Genomic DNA, 21295 nt, shown 5'->3' on the forward strand with positions numbered 1-21295 from the left:
TGTTGGCCACCAGCTGCCTCCCCTTTACAAACCCGGTTTGGTACTCCACAGTTACATCCGGTACACAGTCCTCAATTCTGCTCAGCAAAATCTTGGCCAGTAACTTGGCATCTACGTTGATCAAAGAGACCGGCCTGTATGACCCACAGGCCTCCGTGTCCTTATCCTATTTCAGAGTAAGCGAGATGGTGGCCTGTGACATTGTCGGGGGTAAACTTCCTCTGTCTCTTGCCTCGTTAAAGACCCTGACCAGAACTGGCCCCACTATCCTGGCAAATTTTTGTAAACCTCCACTGGATACCCATCCGGCCCTGGGCCTTTACCCGACTGCATTACCTTCAGGCCCCCCAATACCTCTTTGATCCTGACCAGGGCTCCCAGTCCGTCCACCAACTCCCTCCTACTCTTGGGAAGATCAGTCCGTCCAGGAGTCGCCTCACCCCCCCACCTCGGTCCCCCGGTGGTTCCGAAGTGTACAGCTTCCTATAAAAGTCCCTAAAGACCTTGTTCAGCCCTGCTAGATCACCAACTAGATTACCTTCCCCATCCACTACCCTCCGTATTTCCCTAGCCGATTCCCTCTTATCAGTTGCTGCGCAAGCATTCTATTGGCGTTCTCTCCACGCTCATAAATCGCGCCTTTTACCTTTCTAAGCTGCTCGACAGCGTTGCCTGTAGTCAGCACCCCAAACTCGGCTTGCAGCCTCTGTCGTTTCCTGAATAACTCTGGCCTCAGGGATTCCACGTAACTCCTGTCCGTCCGTAGAATTTCCTTAATCAGTCGGTCCATCTCTGCCTTATCTGTCCTGTCCCTGTACGCCCGGATTGAGATCAGCTCCCCTCTCACCACTGCCTTCAGCGCCTCCCAGAGCACCGCTGCCGAGACTTCTCCAGTATCGTTCACCTGCAGGTAATTCTGCATGCATTTCCTCAGCCTCTCACACACCACCTCGTCCACGAGGAGTCCAACTTCCAGCCTCCATGCTGGGCGCTGAAAGCTGTCCTTACAAATCTGCAGGTCTACCCAGTGCGGAGCATGGTCCGATATGGCAATTGCCAAATATTCTGCCCCCACCATTCCGGCCAGCAGGTCCCTACTCACAACAAAGTAGTCAATTCGGGAATACACCTTGTGGACGTGGGAGTAGTGCGAGAACTCTCTCGCCGTTGGCCGGCTAAGTCTCCACGGATCTGCTCCCCCCGTTTGCTCCATGAATCCTCTCAGTTCCTTTGCCATCGCTGGCAACCTGCCCGTTCTTGAGCATGACCTGTCCAGGCTCGGGTCCAGGACTGTATTAAAGTCCCCGCCCGTGATCAACTTCCAAGTCCAAGTCTGGGATCTTCCGTACCATCCTCTTAATAAAATCCACATCATCCCAATTAGGGGCATACACACTGACCAGGACTACTCTCACCCTTTCGAGCTTACCCCTCACCATAACGAACCTGCCACCCCCATCCACAACTGTGCCCTCCGTCTCAAATTGTACCCTTTTATTAATCAGGATCGCAACCCCCCTCGTCTCAGAATCAAGCCCCGAATAAAAGACCTGACTGATCCAGCCCTTCCTTAACCTAACCTAGTCTGCCACTTTCAGGTGCGTCTCCTGCAACAAGACTATGTCCGCCTTCAGAACCCGCATATGCGCAAACACACACGCCTCTTCACAGGCCCGTTTAACCCTCTAACATTCCAGGTGATCAGCCTGGTTAGGGGGCACTTCGCCCCCCCCCCCCCTTTGCCGATCAGCCATCCCCTTTCCTTGGCCAGCCCCCCAGCCATGTGTCGCGCTTCCTCTGGCCCGCCACCTGGCCGGCTCCACCCATGACACCACCACCCCCCCGGCAACGCCATCCTATCACCAAACCCCTGCTCTAATCCAACCAAATGGACACCTCCCCGACCTCAGTTCCCGTTGACTGGCTGCACTCAGCTAGCCTGGGGCTCCCAGCCTCGGCACCAGCCCGTCTCCCACCCATTGTTCCCAGTCAATCCTCCCCCCCCCCCGACCCCTCCACACCACTTTCCCAGATCAGCCCTACGTAAGCAAACACTCTATACAAGTCATAAACAACCCCCACAATAGCACAATTCAAGTTAAACAAGAAAAAAAGAGATAAGAAATATCAGGCACTCTTCAGTCCTTCCCATACAGACACAGACAAAGATTGCACAAAGTCCTCCTGAAGCATACATTTTAACCCAACCCTTTAGACTGTTTTCTTTATTAATCCCCCCCAGCCAAACTCCAACTAAGCAAAGAGCCCAAACAGGAAGCATTCAGGTGAACCACGCAAAAAGCATGCAGAAAACAACAAACAAAAAAAAAGATACTTCCCGAAACGAGAGAGACACCACATATACTTAAAAGCTCTAACATGAGTCCAAACGTCCTCGGCTCAGGGCCAGCCCGTGCTTCTTAACGAAGTCCATCGCCTCTTCGGGTTCCTCGAAATAGTGGTGCTGACCCTTATACGTAACCCACAGTCGCACCGGAAAAAGCAGCCTGAATTTCACCTTGTTTTTCTACAGTATCTCCTTCACCTGCCTGCAGCCTCCCCGCCTCCTGGCCACCTCCGCACTCAAATCTTGGTACACATGCAGGGTGATATTGTCCCAAATACAGCTTGGTGTGCTCTTTGCCCATTGCAGCAACCGTTCCTTGTCCAGGTACCTGTGAAAGCGTACCACCATCTCTCGTGCGGGACCCCCTCATTGCGGCTGCCTCACCTGCACTCTGTCTGCCCTGTCCACCACCGGCGGGTGCGGGAACACCTCGTTCCCCAGCAACTTTTGAAACATACCCGCCACATACGCGGCAGCATCCAGCCCCTCTGCCGCCTCCGGGAGGCCCACGATTCTCACGTTCTGCCGACGAGAGCTGTTGACCAGGGCCTCCAGCCTTTCCAGAAGCACTTTTTGCTGGTCCCTCAGCCTCCGAATCACCACATCCGCCACCGTTTGAAAGTCAGCCTGCTCCTCCACTGACTTCTCCAACTGCTGGAGCTTCTCAGCCTGATCATCCAGCCTTTTTCCCATCCGACCAATCGACTTCTGAAGCGGCTTCAAGTTGTCACGCTTCAAAGCCTGCATAGCCTGCAGCAGCTGCTCCATTGTGGGCTGGGCTGCCGGCTCCTTGCTCTGAGCACCAGCCATGCTGGTCTCGCTCACAGCCTCCACTGTGCCCTTACTCGACCACTTCTTCTGCTGTTTGCGGTCCCTCCGGCTTCTTAGGTCCATACAATTCTGTGTGGATCCTGTGCCTGAGTACTATTGCTTTCCTGTTCCGTGCTCAAAAGTGCAAAAAAGTCAGGGGAAAAGGTCTAAAAGTCCGACCGAAACGGGAGCCACCAAATGTGCGACCTATTCCCTCATACCGTCACCGGAAGTCTGGTATAAGTTGTTGACTTTGGTCCGGCACTGGAGGCCATTCTTCCTGGTCACACCCCCGGCGCTCACAGCTGCTGCCACCTCATCCCAGGCAGCACTGGCTGCTCTGTGGCTGACCCTCTGGGGAACAGGACATCTCTTCTGGCCTCCATTGCATCTAGGTGCATCCCCGAATCTTGGGCCAGTCTCCTGGGCGCCATTGTTACGAGATGGCTGGGGTTGGCTGAGAGAGTGCTGCTTAGGTGCTGCTCGACCTTATTTGTTGGGGGCTGGTGAGTGCGGTGCCGGCGAGCCTTCATTTGTGGCGATAAACCTGTGGGCCTTGTTAAGTGGAACAATTAACATTGAATAGCGTTGCCAGTCTCGCTGGGCTGAGTGCTGGGAAGTTTGCAGCAGGTTCACCTCGCTTCCCACACTTGGAAATCTTTCTGGAGAATTGCGCCCGGTGTTCCCTCCCAGCTGCAGGCCTGGCTATTCGTTTTGACCAGCTGCTGGGTAGGAAATGGATCCAAATGATAATGATCCTGCTCCTAGGGTTGGCCCCCATAAATACTGGGGTCAAACAGTGTAGAAGCGGTACTCTTGTGGAACTGCTAATTGTTGCCCATCTTGTTCTAAGCCTTGGATCAGTAGGTTCTGAAAATCTGATAAATTACTTTGCATTAGGAAAGCATTAGACCTTGGTTAGTAAATTACAATGACAGGTTAGGAAATTTTGCTTTTCTACTACTTGTAAAGATGATGGCAGACATGCTCCCATCTCCCGATATGAGAATTTAGTTCTTGCCTGCCTATTCCATAGAATTTGTTAAAATAAATGCCGATGAAAGTGTCTGGCTCTGTCCGTTATATTTGAGCCTCGCGCTAAACCATCTATTTTTTCATCTCTCAAAGGCATTAGAATCACTTCCCAAAGTTAAAATCAATCTTGAGCAGCAGAAGCGCACAAAATTCTATTAAAAACAGTATAACACATCAGACCAATGTCTCACAGGTGGACTATTTTCATATGATTGGATTTCCCTTGGATAGGGTTGATTTATGTGGATTATTTCAGAGGTATGAAAGGCCTATTACTTGCAAGGTGTGATTGGATTTTCTTATTCATAGCCTAACTCCGTCCATCTAACTGCCATTAGAATGCTATTTGATACCTTTTGCAACCACCAATTTTTTAAAACCAACTATCTTAAGATTTATGTTTAAATATTATTTATCTGTGTTTCTCCTTCCTGTTGTTAGGTATGTACGTAATGGGCAGAGTGCTGGCTGGGGCAAGGGAACCGGTATGTAGCTCTCCAGCTGCATAGTCGGGTTTTCTCTCCAGATTCTCTGACACTTTGTGGCACACAAAGTCTGGGTTCCACTGTCATGCTGGTGGAGCAGAGCCTGATAAAGCCAGCAGCGCAGAGAAGATCCTTTTATAAAACCTTTTATAAAACGCACACTGATCTGGGTTGTAATGAAACGCCCAACACCCCTCCCAAACAAGCATTGAACCCCCCCACCCCCCAATATAAGGCACCCTAGAGCCCTGGCACGGTGACTAAGTGGCTCCTGGGTATGTCTCTCTCCCCCTGGGAGGGCTATACTTTGCGACTTAGGCGAGTTCCCCTCGACTACTTCACTTTTTTTAATAGTTGCTGACGTGACGTCACGCAGGCAAGGGGGAAATTCCTTACCTGGCGGAACATATAGGGAGGAAACCCTTTAAATACGGGTGCGATCTACCAGTCGAGTTGAGCAGCGCAGCATGGCCAGTAGATCCTTAATCCGGGATCTACTCAGCTGGCCGCGCCTACCGAGATATAACGTCACGATCTGAATCCCGCCCATTGTGGGCATGATCGCTATTTTGCAAATCTGCAGATTAGAGTCTAACTCTAATATGTTCTCCCATGATCTACACGAAGCATTGGGATCTGACCCCTTCGCCTCGGAGAACTCGGGCAAGCGCCGGCTGCTCTTCACAAATGGGGACCAGACGGAACGGTTCTCGAGGTCTCCCAGGGATCGGAGGCCCCCAGGTGCTTGCACCTGGGCATGTTGGCACCATGGCACTCGTGTCACCAGGGCACCTTGGCACTGCCAGCCTGTCAATGCCATTTGGGTGCCAGCTCGACGAGGATCGAGTCCGTGGTTCCCTACGTGGGTGTAGGGGGACCCCCGAAGACCCTGTAGGGCTTTGGGGGAGTTCGGAGGTTGCATCGGGGAGTCGAGAGATCAGGATACTAATTTAGAAATTACTTCCCGATCTCCTGCACTGACGTGTTCCAGCGAGCAGAGTTCCTCAGTGCAGGAAATGGGATTAAGTGTGGCCGCAGCAGGTCGCTCCTCACTGAGGCCCTGAATAGGACCAGAGTCCGGATAGATAACGTGGTGTTTGCCAGCGTTGCGAGCACCAGGAAACACCTGGGTAAACGTGCTTGTTACGGAACTTTGTTCCCATTCGGTTAGATCGTGCCCTTCATTGAAATTTATTTAAATGAGGTTCCTGTCCTCATTACATCTCTGGCGAGGAGGCCAACAAGAATCTAATTTTCCGGTTCTTCTGGGATTTTGCGCCCATGTCTTGGTTCACTCTCAAGGCAAATGCGGACCCAAAATCGCCCCCAATGTCTCAATTGGTCCTTCGTGTATTTCATGCAATGAACAGGCTGCTCTGAGAACACTGTGAACAGTACAGATTGCTTCTTTCAGTGAAGTTGCAAACTATTGACATTTATATTACCTATTTAGATTGAAAGCGCTGCATTTGATCTAAATGCTAACTACCATACTAACGCCGTCATGACGAGGACTAAAAACAGAACAACCACTAACTAGCAGCTTAAGATGGATAGTAAATGTGGCCTAGTCAGTGTTGCCTATATCTTAAGAACTGGTCTCACTGAACAGAATCGTAGGGACACCAACTGCTGATGGAGGATCATTTACTAGGTGAAAGACACTCTTTAGTCTGTTTGAAACTTGTGGATTTCCAGTGCAGTTTCCATTTCGAGTGTTGCAGACTGCACATTCAAAAACCAAGCACTACATCCTAATTGCCACATCAAGCTTGGGACAGCTGCCGCCAAGGCGCAATGGATAAAGGCCACTATGTGACGCCTTTCAGTCATGGACCGTTGAATTCCTACAGTGCAGAAGGAGACTATTTGTCCCGCAAGGGTGCACTGACCCCTACCCAAGTCCACTACCCTGCCCAACTAACCTTTGGACACTTAGGGGCAGTCTAGAATGGCCAATCCACCTAAGCTGCATATCTTTGGATTGTTGAGAGGAAACTGGAGCACCTGGAGGAAACCCACGCAGACACTGGGAGAATGTACAAACTCCACACAGACAGTCACCCGAGGTCCCTGGTGCTGTGAGGCAGCAATGCTAACCACTGTGCCATTGTGCTGCCTTGTGCTACCAATGTGGACCGAGAGGTGATAACTGTATAAAACCCCTTTTAGTTTTCAATAGTTGGGAAGTTAGTTCAGTGGGAATGGAGGCTAGGGCAGTTGAATGTTCCTCCTGCAGAATGTGGGAGGAGAGGGTCACCTCGAGTGTCCCTGCTGACTACATCTGATGGAAGTGCACCCAACTCCAGCTCCTCGAGAACCGCGTTAGGGACCTGGAGCTGGAGCTGGATGAACTTCGGATCATTCGGGAGGCAGAGGGGGTTATTGAGAGGAGTTATAGGGAGGTAGTCACACCTCAGGTAAAAGAGAAGGCAGATGGGTTACCGTCAGGGGAGGGAGAGGGAACCGGCAGCCAGTGCAGGGATCCCCTGTGACCGTTCCCCTCTATAACAAGTATACCGTTTTGGATACTGTTGCAGGGGACGACTTACCAGGGGTAAGCAATGGGGCACAGGCCTCTGGCACAGAGTCTGTCCCTGTTGCTCAGAAGGGAAGGGAGAAGAGGAACAGAGCACTTGTCATTGGGGACTCCATAGTTAGAGGAACAGACAGGAGATTCTGTGGGAACGAAAGAGACTCACTGTTGGTGTGTTGCCTCCCAGGTGCCAGGGTTCGTGATGTCTCTGATCGTGTTTTTGGGATCCTTAAGGGGGAGGGGGAGCAGCCCCAAGTCGTGGTCCACATGGGTACCAACGACATAGGTAGGAAGAGAGATGGGGATTTGAGACAGAAATTCAGGGAGCTAGGGTGGAAGCTGAGAGCTAGAACAAACAGAGTTGTTATCTCTGGGTTGTTACCCGTGCCACGTGCTAGCGAAGTGAGAAATAAGGAGAGAGAGGAGTTGAACACGTGGCTACAGGGATGGTGCAGGAGGGAGGGTTTTGGTTTCCTGGATAATTGGGGCTCATTCTGGGTTAGGTGGGACCTCTATAACAGGATGGTCTTCACCTGAACCAGAGGGGTACCAATATCCTGGGGGGAGAGATTTGCTAGTACTCTTCGGGGGGGGGGTTTAAACTAATTCAGCAGGGGGATGGGAACCTAAATTGTAGTCCTAGTATACAGGATGTTGAGAGTAGTGAGGTCAGGGATAGGGTTAAAAGTTCGAAAGAGGGCACTGGCAAGCAAGACGCTGGTTTGAAGTGTGTCTACTTCAACGCCAGGAGCATCCGGAATAAGGTGGGTGAGCTTGCAGCATGGGTTGGTACCTGGGATCTCGATGTTGTGGCGATTTCGGAGACATGGGTAGAGCAGGGACAGGAATGGTTGTTGCAGGTTCCAGGATTTAGATGTTTCTGTAAGAACAGAGAAGATGGTAAAAGAGGGGGGTGTGGCATTGTTAATCAAGGAAAGTATTACGGCGGTAGAAAGGACGTTTGAGGACTCGTCTACTGAGGTAGTATGTGCCGAGGTTAGGAACAGGAGAGGAGAGGTCACCCTTTTGGGAGTTGTCTATAGACCTCCGAATAGTTCCAGAGATGTAGAGGAAAGGATTGCAAAGATGATTCTCGACAGGAGCGAGAGTAACAGGGTAGTTGTTATGGGGGACTTTAACTTTCCAAATATTGACTGGAAATACTATAGTTTGAGTACTATAGATGGGTCAGTTTTTGTGCAGTGTGTGCAGGAGGGTTTTCTGACACAGTATGTAGACAGGCCAACAAGGGGCGAGGCCACATTGGATTTGGTACTGGGTAATGAACCCGGCCAGGTGTTAGATTTAGATGTAGGTGAGCACTTTGGTGATAGTGATCACAATTCGGTTATGTTTACGTTAGCAATGGGCAGGGATAGGTATATATGGGATTGAAGGTGATTTAGCGGTTTGGATCAGTAATTGGCTAGCTGAAAGAAGACAGAGGGTGGTGGTTGATGGCAAATGTTCATCCTGGAGTTCAGTTATTAGTGGTGTACCGCAAGGATCTGTTTTGGGGCCACTGCTGTTTGTCATTTTTATAAATGACCTGGAAGAGGGTGTAGAAGGATGGGTTAGTAAATTTGCAGATGACACGAAGGTCGGTGGAGTTGTGGATAGTGCTGAAGGATGTTATAGGATATAGAGGGACATAGATAAGCTGCAGAGCTGGGCTGAGAGGTGGCAGATGGAGTTTAATGCGGAAAAGTGTGAGGTGGTTCACTTTGGAAGGAGTAACAGGAATGCAGAGTACTGGGCTAATGACAAGATTCTTGGTAGTGTAGATGAACAGAGAGATCTCGGCATCCAGGTACATAAATCCCTGAAAGTTGCCACCCAGGTTAATAGGGCTGTTAAGAAGGCATATGGTGTGCTAGCCTTTATCAGTAGGGGGATTGAGTTTTGGAGCCAAAAGGTCATGCTGCAGCTGTACATAACTCTGGTGCGGCCGCTCCTGGAGTACTGCGTGCAGTTCTGGTCACCACATTATAGGAAGGATGTGGAAGCTTTGGAAAGGGTTCAGAGGAGATTTACTAGGATGTTGCCTGGTATGGAGGGAAGGTCTTACGAGGAAAGGCTCAGGGACTTGAGGTTGTTTTCATTAGAGAGGAGAAGGCTGAGAGGTGACTTAATAGAGACATATAAGATAGTCAGAGGGTTAGATAGGGTGGACAGTGAGAGTCTCTTTCCTCGGATGGTGATGACCAACACGAGGGGACATAGCTTTAAATTGAGAGGTAGTAGATATAGGACAGATGTCAGAGGCAGTTTCTTTACTCAGAGAGTAGTAGGGGTGTGGAATGCCCTGCCTGCAACAGTAGTAGACTTGCCAACTTTAAGGGCATTTAAGTGGTCACTGGATAGACATATGGATGAGAATGGAATAGTGTAGGTCAGATAGGCTTCAGATGGTTTCACAGGTCGGCGCAACATCGAGGGCCGAATGGCCCGTACTGCGCTGTAATGTTCTATGTTCTAACCCATACCATATGTAATGTATTGAAGCACCACAGAGTGCAACAGGACTGATGTATATCGTTTAAACAGAATTATGCTCTCTGCAACAAAAATATTTGTAACGTTCTTATTACTGAATTGCAGCATCTCAGAGTGCATCTTGATCTGTGGAGAAAATGTGAATATCATTGCACTTTCTTGTGGCAATTTGAAATATTTTGTAATGTCTCCCTCCGATATTTTATGAATAAAGTATATTTTTGCAACAAAAAAAATCAAACAAAATTGTAATTTAATGTGTTTTGCCTGTCAGGGTATCATATCCTCCTGAATCTTGCTAGTTAAGATATGATAATTATTTAAACCAGTAATGACTCAAAATAGTAATACAATATAAATTCCAAATGCTGTGTAACTAGACTATTCTGTTCTGATATTTGAATTGTTTCCTCTGTGTTTGTGGGATGGTCTTTGAACAATCTGACTTAAGGTATTTATTCGACATAGCTGTTAGAACGTGGCTGAATTATGGCTGTTTTTATTTAGGCAGCGAATGAAGGCTATGGAGAAACAGATCGCTAGTCTGACAGGTCTTGTTCAGTCTGCACTCTTCAAGGGGGGAAGTAATGCAAAGGAAGTTCCAAGGTAAGAGAACGAAACAGTCTCACAACTTTTGCAGTATCTATCTAATGCGATTTCAGCTACTTAAAGAATTGTGACAAATAATTGTATTTTGACATCAGAATTTATATGTTTAATTTGTGCTCCTCATCTATTTCAGTGAGAAAATAAAAGTTGCACCACTTAGCAGCAGTTCTGAGGCACAAGGTACATTTTCTTCATCCTCTAATAATGTTGAAATTGCTATTTTCTAAAGCTTCCATGATAACTGCATGTATTGCTCAATGAGATTTTTCCCCAGTGCAATGAGGTCCCACTTTTCTCACCCAAGAAGAAAAGGACTGGCCAAATTCTGAGATTAACAGGACCATTTTATTTTAGTCATTCATGGAATGTGGACTTTGCTGGCTAGGCCAGTATTTATTATCCAATCCGAATTGCCCTTGGGAAGGTGCTGGTGAGCAGCCTTCTTGAACAACTGCAGTACTGTTAAGGAGGGAGTTCCAGGAGGAAACTGCGATACACCTCTGCGGGAAACACCCTTGAAGATCCTGTGTGCGACGCACCTTCGCGCCGATGTTAGATAGCAGCGATAGCAGCAAACTCAACCGAGTGTGGATTCGGCGGCCCATCAACATTTCTGCCAGGACCACCTCGTTAACAGCATGAGAAGTCATCCTATACGAGACGAGAGAGCCTGCCAGCCTGGTATCCATTTAACCTGCGGTTTGTTTCTCCAGGCACTGCTTCACCATCTGTACGCCACGTTCCACCAATACATTCAACGTCGGATGAGCAAACTCCTCACTAGGAAATGAGGCCCCCTTGCCCCCTTGTCCGTAGCAATCACCTCCGGTAATCTGTGGGTAGAAAAGGATGTGCATAGCTGCTCAATGGTTGCGCAAGAGGTGATGGATGTTATTTTGTGGACCATGAGCCACTTTGACTGCACATCCACCAAATTGAGGAATATGGAACCCAAGAATGGGCCAGCGAAATCTGCTTGAATGTGGGCCACTCCTTTGGGGGCAAAGACACTGTTGTCAGAAACTTCTGATGGGCCTGACACGCAGCTCAATGTCCATATCGATGCCGGGTACCAGACATAACTCCTAGCCAGCATTTTCATTTCGGAAATAACTGGCTGAGCAGCATGAAGTTCTTTGAAAACACTAAAGGGTTGGCCTGCCGCAGCACGATGATTCTTGTGCCCCATGGGAGGACACCGTCATCGACTGTCAGTTCCGACATCCTGGTTGAAAAAGCTTTTAACTCCCCTGGAAGCTGTCGCCATGATCCACCGGATAAAGCCAAATGTGGCATCTTAGCTAACACTGGATCATACTGCGTGCAATCAAGTAGCTGCCACTGGTAAGGTGTACATGAAATTTAGGACATCTACGGTCTCTCGGTCATGGGAGGATCCAGTAAGACAACTTAATGCATCGACATTCGCAATCGACGTGCCTGGACGATGTTTGAATGAGTATTGCTACGCAGCCAATATAGAGTATGCAGTCCAGGCTGACAAATGGTCGTCCCGCCGCCTTCTCGCGAAAGAGGCCAAACAGCAGCTTATAATTGATATGATGAAAAAATAGTGGCAGTAAACATATTGGTGGAAGCGTTTAACTCCAAAGACAATCGCCGGAACTTCTTTTTCTATATGAGCATAATTACGTTCAGCAGCCGTTAACGTCTTGGAGGCAAAAGCTATTGGACGATCCTGGTCGTCACCCATGCAGCACTAAGTCCATACGCACCAAGTCCATACGCAATGTGTCACACATCAAATAAAGGGGTTTCACAGCGTCAAAACGATGAGGACTTTGGACGACACCAGCATCTGTTTCACCAAATGAAATTCAGTCTCCTGGTCAGCGCCCAAATCCAGGGGTTGGCAGAAGAAAATGGAGGGGGACCAGGTTTGTTGCCAAATTTGGTATAAAACAGACTTAATAATTTATCAGGCCCAAGAAAGAGCAAAGCTCTGTAGCATCTCGCCACGTGGAGGCCATTGTCATTGCCTGTACTTTGTCGGAGACTGGCTGGAGGCCATCTCGGTCCACTCGGTAACCTAAATACACCACCTCCTTCATACTGAAGATGCACTTTGCTTTACGCAGATGGATGCCATATTCTGAAAACTGCTGCAAAATTGCTCAAGGTTTTTGTGGTTTTCTGTCTCTGTCGCTCCCGTAATTAACACATCATCAACATATACAGCAGCACGTGAGAGACCTTGCAAAATACTCTCCATGACTCTTTGAAACACAGCGCAAACCGAAGAGATGCCGAATGAAAGTCTAATATACTCATATAAGCCCTTATGGGTGTTGGTCGTAACGTATTTTCGTGAGGCCTTGTGCAGTTTGAGCTGCAAATAAGCATTGCTGATATCCAATAGGTCTTTGGTGCGAGGAAGTGGGTAATGGTCTAAACGAGAAGCTATATCTACTGTTAGTTTGCATTCGCCGCAGGGGCGAACAGTCTGGTTCCATTTCATGGAATCACCGGCGCAGCCTAGTGGTCAAAACAGACCGACCAAATGATCTAGAGGCTTTTGAATCACTGGAGCTCAGCTTCAACCTTGACCACAATTATATAGAGGCTGCAGATAGGAGCCATTGGTGGTGCAGCCGCACAGTTCAGCTGCATTGCAGACTCATCTCCCGCTTCTTCTAGATGGTTTAAATGAAGGGCCCGTGCATGGGGCCAATATCTACCTTGTCCCAAGCAGTCTGGGCGCTGTTCCTCAAGCAGCCGGCAGCTTCGGTGACCCCAACATCCACACTTCTCACAGAGGTCGGAGTCAGCCCCTCCTGAATCCAGAGAGGGCCTGCACCACGGCCTAGGTTCTTGAGACGTCACAGCGATCCAGTTTAGCTGGAAAAAGGTTGCGAGGGGAGCTTCTCCTAGAAGCTGTTTCTGTACATTGAAATTATTAATATCACAAACCAAGCAGTCCCGAAGAATATCCGCCAACACAGCCCCGTATTCATAATACTCTGCGATTTTCCACAGGCAGGTAACATAGCCGGCACATGACTCCTCTTCCGACCTTTCCGCCCTATTAAATCTGTACCATTGCACAATGATGTACAGTATCGGGTTGAAATGATTCCCAACCAACGCAATGGGCTGTTTGAATGCTATCATATCCGGTGTTGCCGGCAATGTGAGGCCCCTAATTATGCTGAATATGTGTACACCGCAGGCCTTTACAAATATCAGTCTGGCGCTCATTTTCGGTTATATTATTGGCACAGAAAAAGTATCGCAAGCGTTCTGTGTATTGGCTCCACAACTCAACGGCAGGGTAAAAAGCATCCAGCCGCCAAACAAAGGCACAGTGAAGACTCAATGTTGCACCTTAATCCCAGGTGATGCAATATCACTGAGAGATGGCGTAGGTGGCGCAGTGGCCTGCGCCGTCAGGAACTCGGCTTATCGCATCAAGGTGGGGCCGGCTGATCACATACCAACGGGGTTGTGTCTGCGCTCGGCACACATCCCGAAGACTCCGAGTTGGAGGGGGCGGAGCATCGCCACCCGGCGTCAAACCGGCACCTGCCCTGATTCCGGCATCAGGAGCATTCTCCACCCGATCGCTGTTCCCGATTTTGGCGTCGGGCTACGGAGAATCCCACCCGTGATCTTCTGAAATAAAAGCGGAAAATGTCTGCATGTCTGTCACCATCTGTCCAGAGAAAAACAGTTAATGATTCCCGTGGATAACTTTTCATCAGAAGAACTTTTGAAACTTGTTCATATTCAGTCATCTCCTCATTTAAACTCCCAGAACAGGGAGGTGTGGTTATGCTTTAATATTTCATTTGGAAGGACAGCAATTCTAATTATCTAGTACTCTGGTGGTACTATACTGAACCATCAATGCTTGATTATGTGCTCATGTCCTAACCTGGTGCTGAACTTGGGTTCAAGTGCCACTGAGTGAACTTGGCATTAGATTCACATATCTCGGGTGGAATTCTCCCAAAGGCCCGACGCCGTCGTGAAACCTGGAGAGGCCTCTCCTGGCCCCCTATTCTCCCCCCACCGGGGGGCTAGGAGGGGCGTGCCGGGAAACTCGGCCACGGGGCCTTGTCGCTGGCGTCAAGGCCCAGCGCGCCGAGAACGACGCAGCCGATGCGCCTAATGACGTCAGCCGCGCATGCGCAGGTTGGCCGGCTCCAACCCGCGCATGTGCGGTTGCCGTCTTCCCCTCCGCTGCCCCGCAAGACGTGGCGGCTTGATCTTGCGGGGCAGCAGAGGGGAAAGAGTGCGTCCCATTGAGACGCCGGCCCGACGATCGGTGGGCACCGATCGCGGGCCTGTCCCCTCCCGAGCACGGTCGTGGTGCTCAGTCCCCTCTAGGCCCCCCACAAGCCCCAAACGGGCATCTCGCGCCGTGGTCACAACGGCAGCGACCAGGTGTGGTTGCCGCCGTCGTCAAACGGTCACGAACGGCAGGCCGCTCGGCCCATCCGGGTCGGAGAATCGCGGGCCGCCGTGGAAAACGGCGGCCCGCGATTCTCCGAGCCGCGTGTCGCAAAACGCGTGGCATTGTGGTGCCATTGTGGTGCCAGGATACTACCCTGCCCAGAGCCCAACCACCCAGGTGCCCCCAATCTCCTGGCCCGGGCGGTGAACTCTATCAGGGTGGTGGTTGACCGCGTGGAGACGAGACTGGCGACCCAGGGACAAGCAATCCAGAGACTGGAGGAGCTGGCAGGGGAGCATGAGGAGCAATCCACCTCGACTTTTTTTTTCTTCGAATTTAGAGTACCCAATTATGTATATTTTTCCAATTAAGGGGCAATTTAGTGTGACCAATCCACCTAACCTGCACATCTTTGGGTTTTGGGGGTGAAACCCACGCAGATACGGGGAGAATGTGCAAACTCCACACGGACAGTGACCCAGAGCCGGGATCCGAACCCGGGTCCTCAGCGCCGCAGTCCCACTGCGCCACGTGCCGCCCTGCTGTCCACCTCAATGGCAGCAGAGATAGGGATGCTGCAAGACCAGCAGAAGCGATTGCTGGAAAAAGTGGAGGACCTGGAGAACCATTCTCAGATGCAGAACATCCGATTATGGGTCTGCCGAAGGGAAAAGAAGGATCAGATGCTGGTGCGTATGTGGGGAAGATGTTGGAGAAGCTGCTGGGAGAAGATGCGTTCGTCAAGCTGCTGGATGTGGTCCAGGCGCACAGGGTTTTATGCGTAAGCCCCGTGGGGGGGGGGGGGGGGGGCGTGAGCCCCTGAGGGCGATGGTGGTACGATTGCATCAGTTCCTGGACAAGGAACGCATTATGAGATGGGCCAGGCAGATGAGGCGATGTACGTGGGAAGATCCGGGTGTATCAGGACCTGGGAGAAGAACTCGCACGGAGGAGAGCGAGTTTTAACAAGGTCAAGTTGAACTTGAATGAAAAGGGAATAAAGTTTGGACTGCTGTATCTGGTCCGCCTGTGGGTGATCCATGAGGGTCGGGAACTATACTTTGGCTCGGCGGAGGACGCGATGGACTTTATGAAAGATAATAAACTGATGAGAGAAGGAACTGAACCTTGACTGTGTGGAGCTGAGCCATGTTTTGTAAGACTTTTAACTTTCGACTTGTGTGTTTGGACTGACTTTGGAGGTTTTGTATATATTTTTTCCGTCTTTCTTTCGGTTCTGTTTGGGATTATGTTAACAGATAGTACTTTGTTAAGGGAGGAGGGGTGGGCCTTTGTGCTTGGACCTTGGGAGGGACTGTTTAATTGGTTTTGCTTCTTGCCATTGTTTTGATTGTTTGCACTAAGAGTGGGGGGGGGGGGGGGTGGGGGGTCAGCAGAAGACCAATTGTGGGGGTGGGGCTAGACTGCTGATGGGGAGGGGAATTTTAAGTTGGTGAAAGAGGAGAGTTGATGGTGGTATCTGCCTGGGGGCGGGCCTAGTGAGGTGCAGGACATGGGCCAAGGACTGGCTTAGGAGAGGTTATGGCTGACCGGCAGGGGAGGGGGGTGGGTGACCCCCAACTAGGCTGGTCACGTGGAAAGTTCACGAGCTAAATGGGCCGGTCAAAAGGACCTGTGTGTTCGCACACATGAGGCAACTGAAGGCAGAACGTGGCCATGTTGCAGGAGACACACTTGAAGGTGGGGGGGGGGGTGGGGGGGGGGATCGGGGGATCAGGTTAGGTTGAGGAAGGGATGAGTCGGACAGGTATTCTGTTCAGGATTGGACTTTAAAACAAGGGGGGTGGCAATCCTGATCAATAAAAGGGTAGCATTTGAGGTGGGGAAGATAGGGGTGGGCCCGGGAGGGTAGATTCATCATGGTTAGTGGGAAGCTGGAGGGAATGGCTGTGGTATTGGTGAATATATATGCCACAAACTGGGATGATGTCAACTTCATTAGGAGGGTGCTGGGGAAGATCCCAGACCTGGATTTACAGCGACTGATTATGGGGGGAGACTTTAAAACGGTCCTGGATCCGAGACTGGAGCGGTCGAGTCCCAGGTCCGCAAAGGTGTCAGCTGTGGCAAAAGAGCTACGGGAGTTTATGGAGCGCATGGGAGGGGTAGACCCGTGGAGATTTGGGAGGCCAAGGAGTAAAGAGTTTTTATTCTAATCCCATGTGCATAAGGTGTACTCCTGGAAACATTTCTTTATGCTGGACAAAATGCTGCTGGCTGAGGTGGTGGATACTGAATATTCAGCAATAGTGGTGTAGGATAGCCAGGGCAAACAGTAGTGGGGAGAGTTGACATCCCTGTCTTCTCCCCCTACACAAACCAAAATATTCTGACTGGACCCGGTTGGTCCTTACATTCGCCTCCGGTGCCTGAAATAATAGCCGGACCCAGACTGGGTAGACCTGCAAATGAGCAAAGGAAAGGCCCAGCGGTTGCAATGGAGGTTAGATGTAGGACTGCTAGCGGAAGACAAGGTGTGTGAGCGGGTGAGGGAGGCCGCACGGGTGAGATCTCGTGAGATCTCGGCAGGGGTGGTGTGGGAGGCACTGAAGACTTTTATCGGGGGGGGGGGGGGGGGGGGGGGGGTGGGGGCGGGGGGGAGCTCATTTCGATTTGGGCCCATATGGAGAAGGCTGAACGGGCGGAGGTAGACAGGCTGGTTGGAGAACTTTTACAGGTGGACAGGAGGTATGCGGAGTCTCTGGATCAGGGGCTTCTGAAGGAGCGTCAGAGACTGCAAATGGAATTGGGGCTCCTGTCCACGGAGGTGCAGCTGAGGAGGGTGAAGGGGGCGGTGTATGAATATGGGGAAAAAGCCAGCAGGATGTTGGCGCATCAGCTGAGAAAGCAGGAGGAGGCGAGAGAAATTGGGAAAGTGAAGGATACAAGGGGGAAGGTGATGGTGGATCCGGTGGGGGTGAATGATGTGTTTCGGGAATTTTATAGTAGACTATACAAATCGGAACCCCCAGCTGGGGAGGAAGGCATGAAGCGATTCTTGGGGGGGTCGAGAGTTCCCGAGGATAGATGAGTTGTTGGAAGGCTTAGGAGGCCGAATCGGGCTTGGGGAGATTATAGACGGATTGGGGGCAATGCAATCGGGTCAGGCTCCGGGACCTGATGGATACCCGGTCGAGCCTACAAAACATTTTCCGGGCTGATGGGGCCACTCCTGGTAAAGGCTTTTAATGAGTCCAAGAAGCTGGGAGTGTTCCCCCCAACGTTATCGTAGGCATCGGTTTCCCTTATTCTGAAGTAGGATAAGGATCCAGAGAACTGTAGATCGTATAGGTCGATCTCTCTTTTAAATGTGGATGCAAAATTGCTGGCAAAGAGCTTGGCCATGCGCATGGAGAATTGTGTCCCGGAGGTGATAGGGGAGAACCAGATGGGGTTTGCGAAGCGACGTCACCTGACGTCCAACATTAGACGGCTCTTAAATATGATAATGATGCCAGCAGAAGGGCGCGAGGTCACGGTGGTGGTAGCCATGGATGCAGAAAAGGCCTTTGACTGGGTAGAGTGGAAGTACCTGTGGGATATCCTGGGAAGGTTTAGGTTTGGGCAGGGATTCGTTGACTGGGTCCGGCTGTTATATCAAGCACCGGTGGTGAATGTAAGTACCAACTGGGTCCGGTCAGAATATTTTAGTTTGTGTAGGGGGACAAGACAGGGGTGTCAACTCTCCCCACTACTATTTGCCCTGGCCATAGAGCCCTTGGCAATGGCACTTAGGTCATTGAACATCTGGCGAGGGATAGCGAGGGGGGTGGAGCATAGGGTTTCACTCTACGCAGATGACTTGCTCCTTTACATAACAGATCCGTTGGGGGGAATGGCTGGGGTTATGGAGATATTGGAGGAATTTTGTCGGTTCTCGGGCTACAAATTGAACATGGGTAAGAGTGAGGTGTTCGCAATCCAGGCATGGGGGCAGGTGAGGAGACTGAGGGAGTTACAGTTTAAAGTGGTGGGAAGGAGTTTTAGGTACCTGGGGATTCAGGTGGCAAGGGACTGGGGTCAGTTCCATAAATTAAATTTGGGCATGGCGGTTGAGCAAATAAAAGGGGACTTCTGCAGGCAAGACATGTTCCTGCTGTCACTGGCGGGGAGGGTACAGACTGTGAAGGTGACAGTCCTCCTGAGATTGCTATTTGTGTTTCAATGTCTTCCAATTTTTATCCCTGAGGCATTTTTCAGGAAGATGAACACAGTGATCTCGGGTTTTGTACGGGCTGGTAAAGCCCGGAGGGTGAAGAAGGTCCTTTTGGAACAGGGGCGCGGGATGGGGGCTTGGCCCTTCCGAATTTTATTAATTATTACTGGGCGGCGAATATATCAATGGTTAGGAAGTGGGTAGTGGGGGGAGGGGTCAGTGTGGGAGCGAGTGGAGGTGGCATCCTGTAAGGGTACGGATTTGGAGGTTTTGTTTACAACACCTCTGCCATTCTCGCCGGCTTGGTACTCCACAAGCCCAGTGATAGTGGCAACCCTGAGGGTGTGGGAGCAATGGAGGCAGCACATGAGACCGGAGAGGGCGTCAGTGTGGTCACCGAACTGTGACAACCACAGTTTTATTCCGGGAGGTCTGGACGGTGGCTTTAGGAGGTGGCAGCTGGCAGGGATTGAGAGATTTGGTGATCTCTTCATTGAAGAGGGTTTTCCGAGCCTGGAGAGATTAGAGGAGGAGTTTGAGTTGCCGGGTGGGAATGGATTTCGGTACCTACAGGTACGGGACTTTGTCCAGAGGCAGGTTCCAAGCTTCCCTCGCCTCCCTCTAAGGGGACTGTAGGATAAGGTGATGTCAAAAAGGGAGGCATTCAATTGTAGAATAAGGATAAGGAATCTAATATACGGGCAGTCAGGAAGTGGGGGGGGAAGTTGGGTATGCTATTGTTTGTCGTTGCGTGTGTCAGACCTATTTGTTGTTTAGAATGTTTAAATGTTAAAATTCTAAATGCTTCAAAACATGTTTTCTAAAAAAGAGAATGTTGGAGGCTCAATGGTTTTGTATTTTCTATGGGATATGACTTTTAAAAAAAATGAAATTACTGTTTATCTCGGTGAGAGACTAGCTGAGTGTTTTGAATGTTCTCCTCTGTCAAGTAACCAGATTAGATATAAAGCGGTGTTTCATAATGGTTTGCTGTAATTATGGCATATCAGTTCCCACTTCAGCCTTCCTGGTAGATTTTTGATGAGATTGCATAATTTAATATCAAATTCTGAGTACTTTGAGCTTTGGGCATTAGCTCACGAAGGACTGGACTAGGCTAAATTAATTTTGTTTGCGAACCTTAGCAGCTGTTGGAGAGAGAGAGAGAGAACTAATTCCATCTGTCTGGATTAATTTGGAATACAGGTCCTCGAGATTTACCATCACATAAACTGTGAAAATATGGTTGCAGAGTACTTGCAATCCTCTTTGAAGCTGAATATCCATGAGTCAATCATAAAATGAAAAAAATCTTAATGACCATTTTTGTTGGTTCCAAAATCTGACGTGGTTAAATCTTCTAAGTTTTAGAAAACGGCAAAAATGATATCCCAGCCTTAGATAATGTGTATTTTTTTTTTATGTCACTTGTTGAGTACAAAACTATTTCACAATTATGATGTTTTACACTGATTTCCATTTTTAGTGCAAGACATCTGCAGAAGCAAAATTTAGACATTGCTTGAGTCGCCAGGAGTAATTCCATCACAGTTTAAAGCTTTGCCCTTTTGTGTTCCTGTGCATTGCTAATAGCTACACTGGAATTGCTTAATTTGAGTTGAATTATGGTTAGTTCCATAGTCTGGATTGGTGGCTACTTGAGATTTGAAGGGTTATATGTGCATTGTCATTCAGATTATGTATTTGATTGATGAAAACTAACGGATTTAAACTCTGCAGTCCTACCACATCCAGCCATGAATGGTGGTGGACAACAACTCACTGGAGGAGAATCCTTCACAAATATCCCCATCCTCAATGGTGGTGGAGCCCAGCACATCTGTACAAAAGACAAAACTGCAGCATTTGTAAGAATCTTCAGCCAGAAGGGCCGAGTGGATGATCCATCTCTGTCTCCTCCTGACATCCCCAGCAACATAGATGTCAGTCTTCAGCTAATACGATCACCCCATGTGATATCACGGAATGGCAGAAGGCACTGGATACTGCAAAGACATTATTTCAGCAGTAGTCAAAAAGACTTCTATCCCAGAACTTTTCTCACCCCTAACCAGGCTGATCTAGTACAGCTACAGCTGGCACCTACCCACTAATGTAGAAAATTGCCTAAGTATGTCCTGTGCACAAGAAACAGGGCAAATCCAACCAGGCCAAATACAGTTCCATCAGTCAATTGCCAATCATCAAAAACGTGAAGGAAGGGGTCATCATCAAGTGGCACTTACTCAGCAATAACCGGCTTGCAGACGCTCAGTTTAGGTTCCGTCAGAGTCACACATCTCCTGACCTCATTACAGCCTTGATTCAAACATGGACAAAAGAGCTTACTGCCAGAGGTGAGGTGAAAGTGGCTGCCCTTGAC

General features: G+C 49.6%; 1 protein-coding gene across 15 annotated transcripts in view; it reads left to right on the top strand.

Moving 5' to 3' along the window:
* LOC119966444 (sickle tail protein homolog) overlaps positions 1–21295 on the top strand; it is a 764531-nt gene that overhangs the window by 636534 nt on the left and 106702 nt on the right. For all 15 annotated transcript variants that reach the window (XM_038798122.1, XM_038798124.1, XM_038798119.1 and 12 more), the window contains 2 exons: positions 10217–10315; positions 10452–10498. In XM_038798122.1, the coding sequence (XP_038654050.1) occupies positions 10217–10315; positions 10452–10498 (146 nt within the window). The remainder of the gene's footprint in view (positions 1–10216; positions 10316–10451; positions 10499–21295) is intronic.

The sequence above is a fragment of the Scyliorhinus canicula genome, chromosome 5, assembly GCF_902713615.1.
Source record: "Scyliorhinus canicula chromosome 5, sScyCan1.1, whole genome shotgun sequence".
Classification (NCBI taxonomy): domain Eukaryota; kingdom Metazoa; phylum Chordata; class Chondrichthyes; order Carcharhiniformes; family Scyliorhinidae; genus Scyliorhinus; species Scyliorhinus canicula.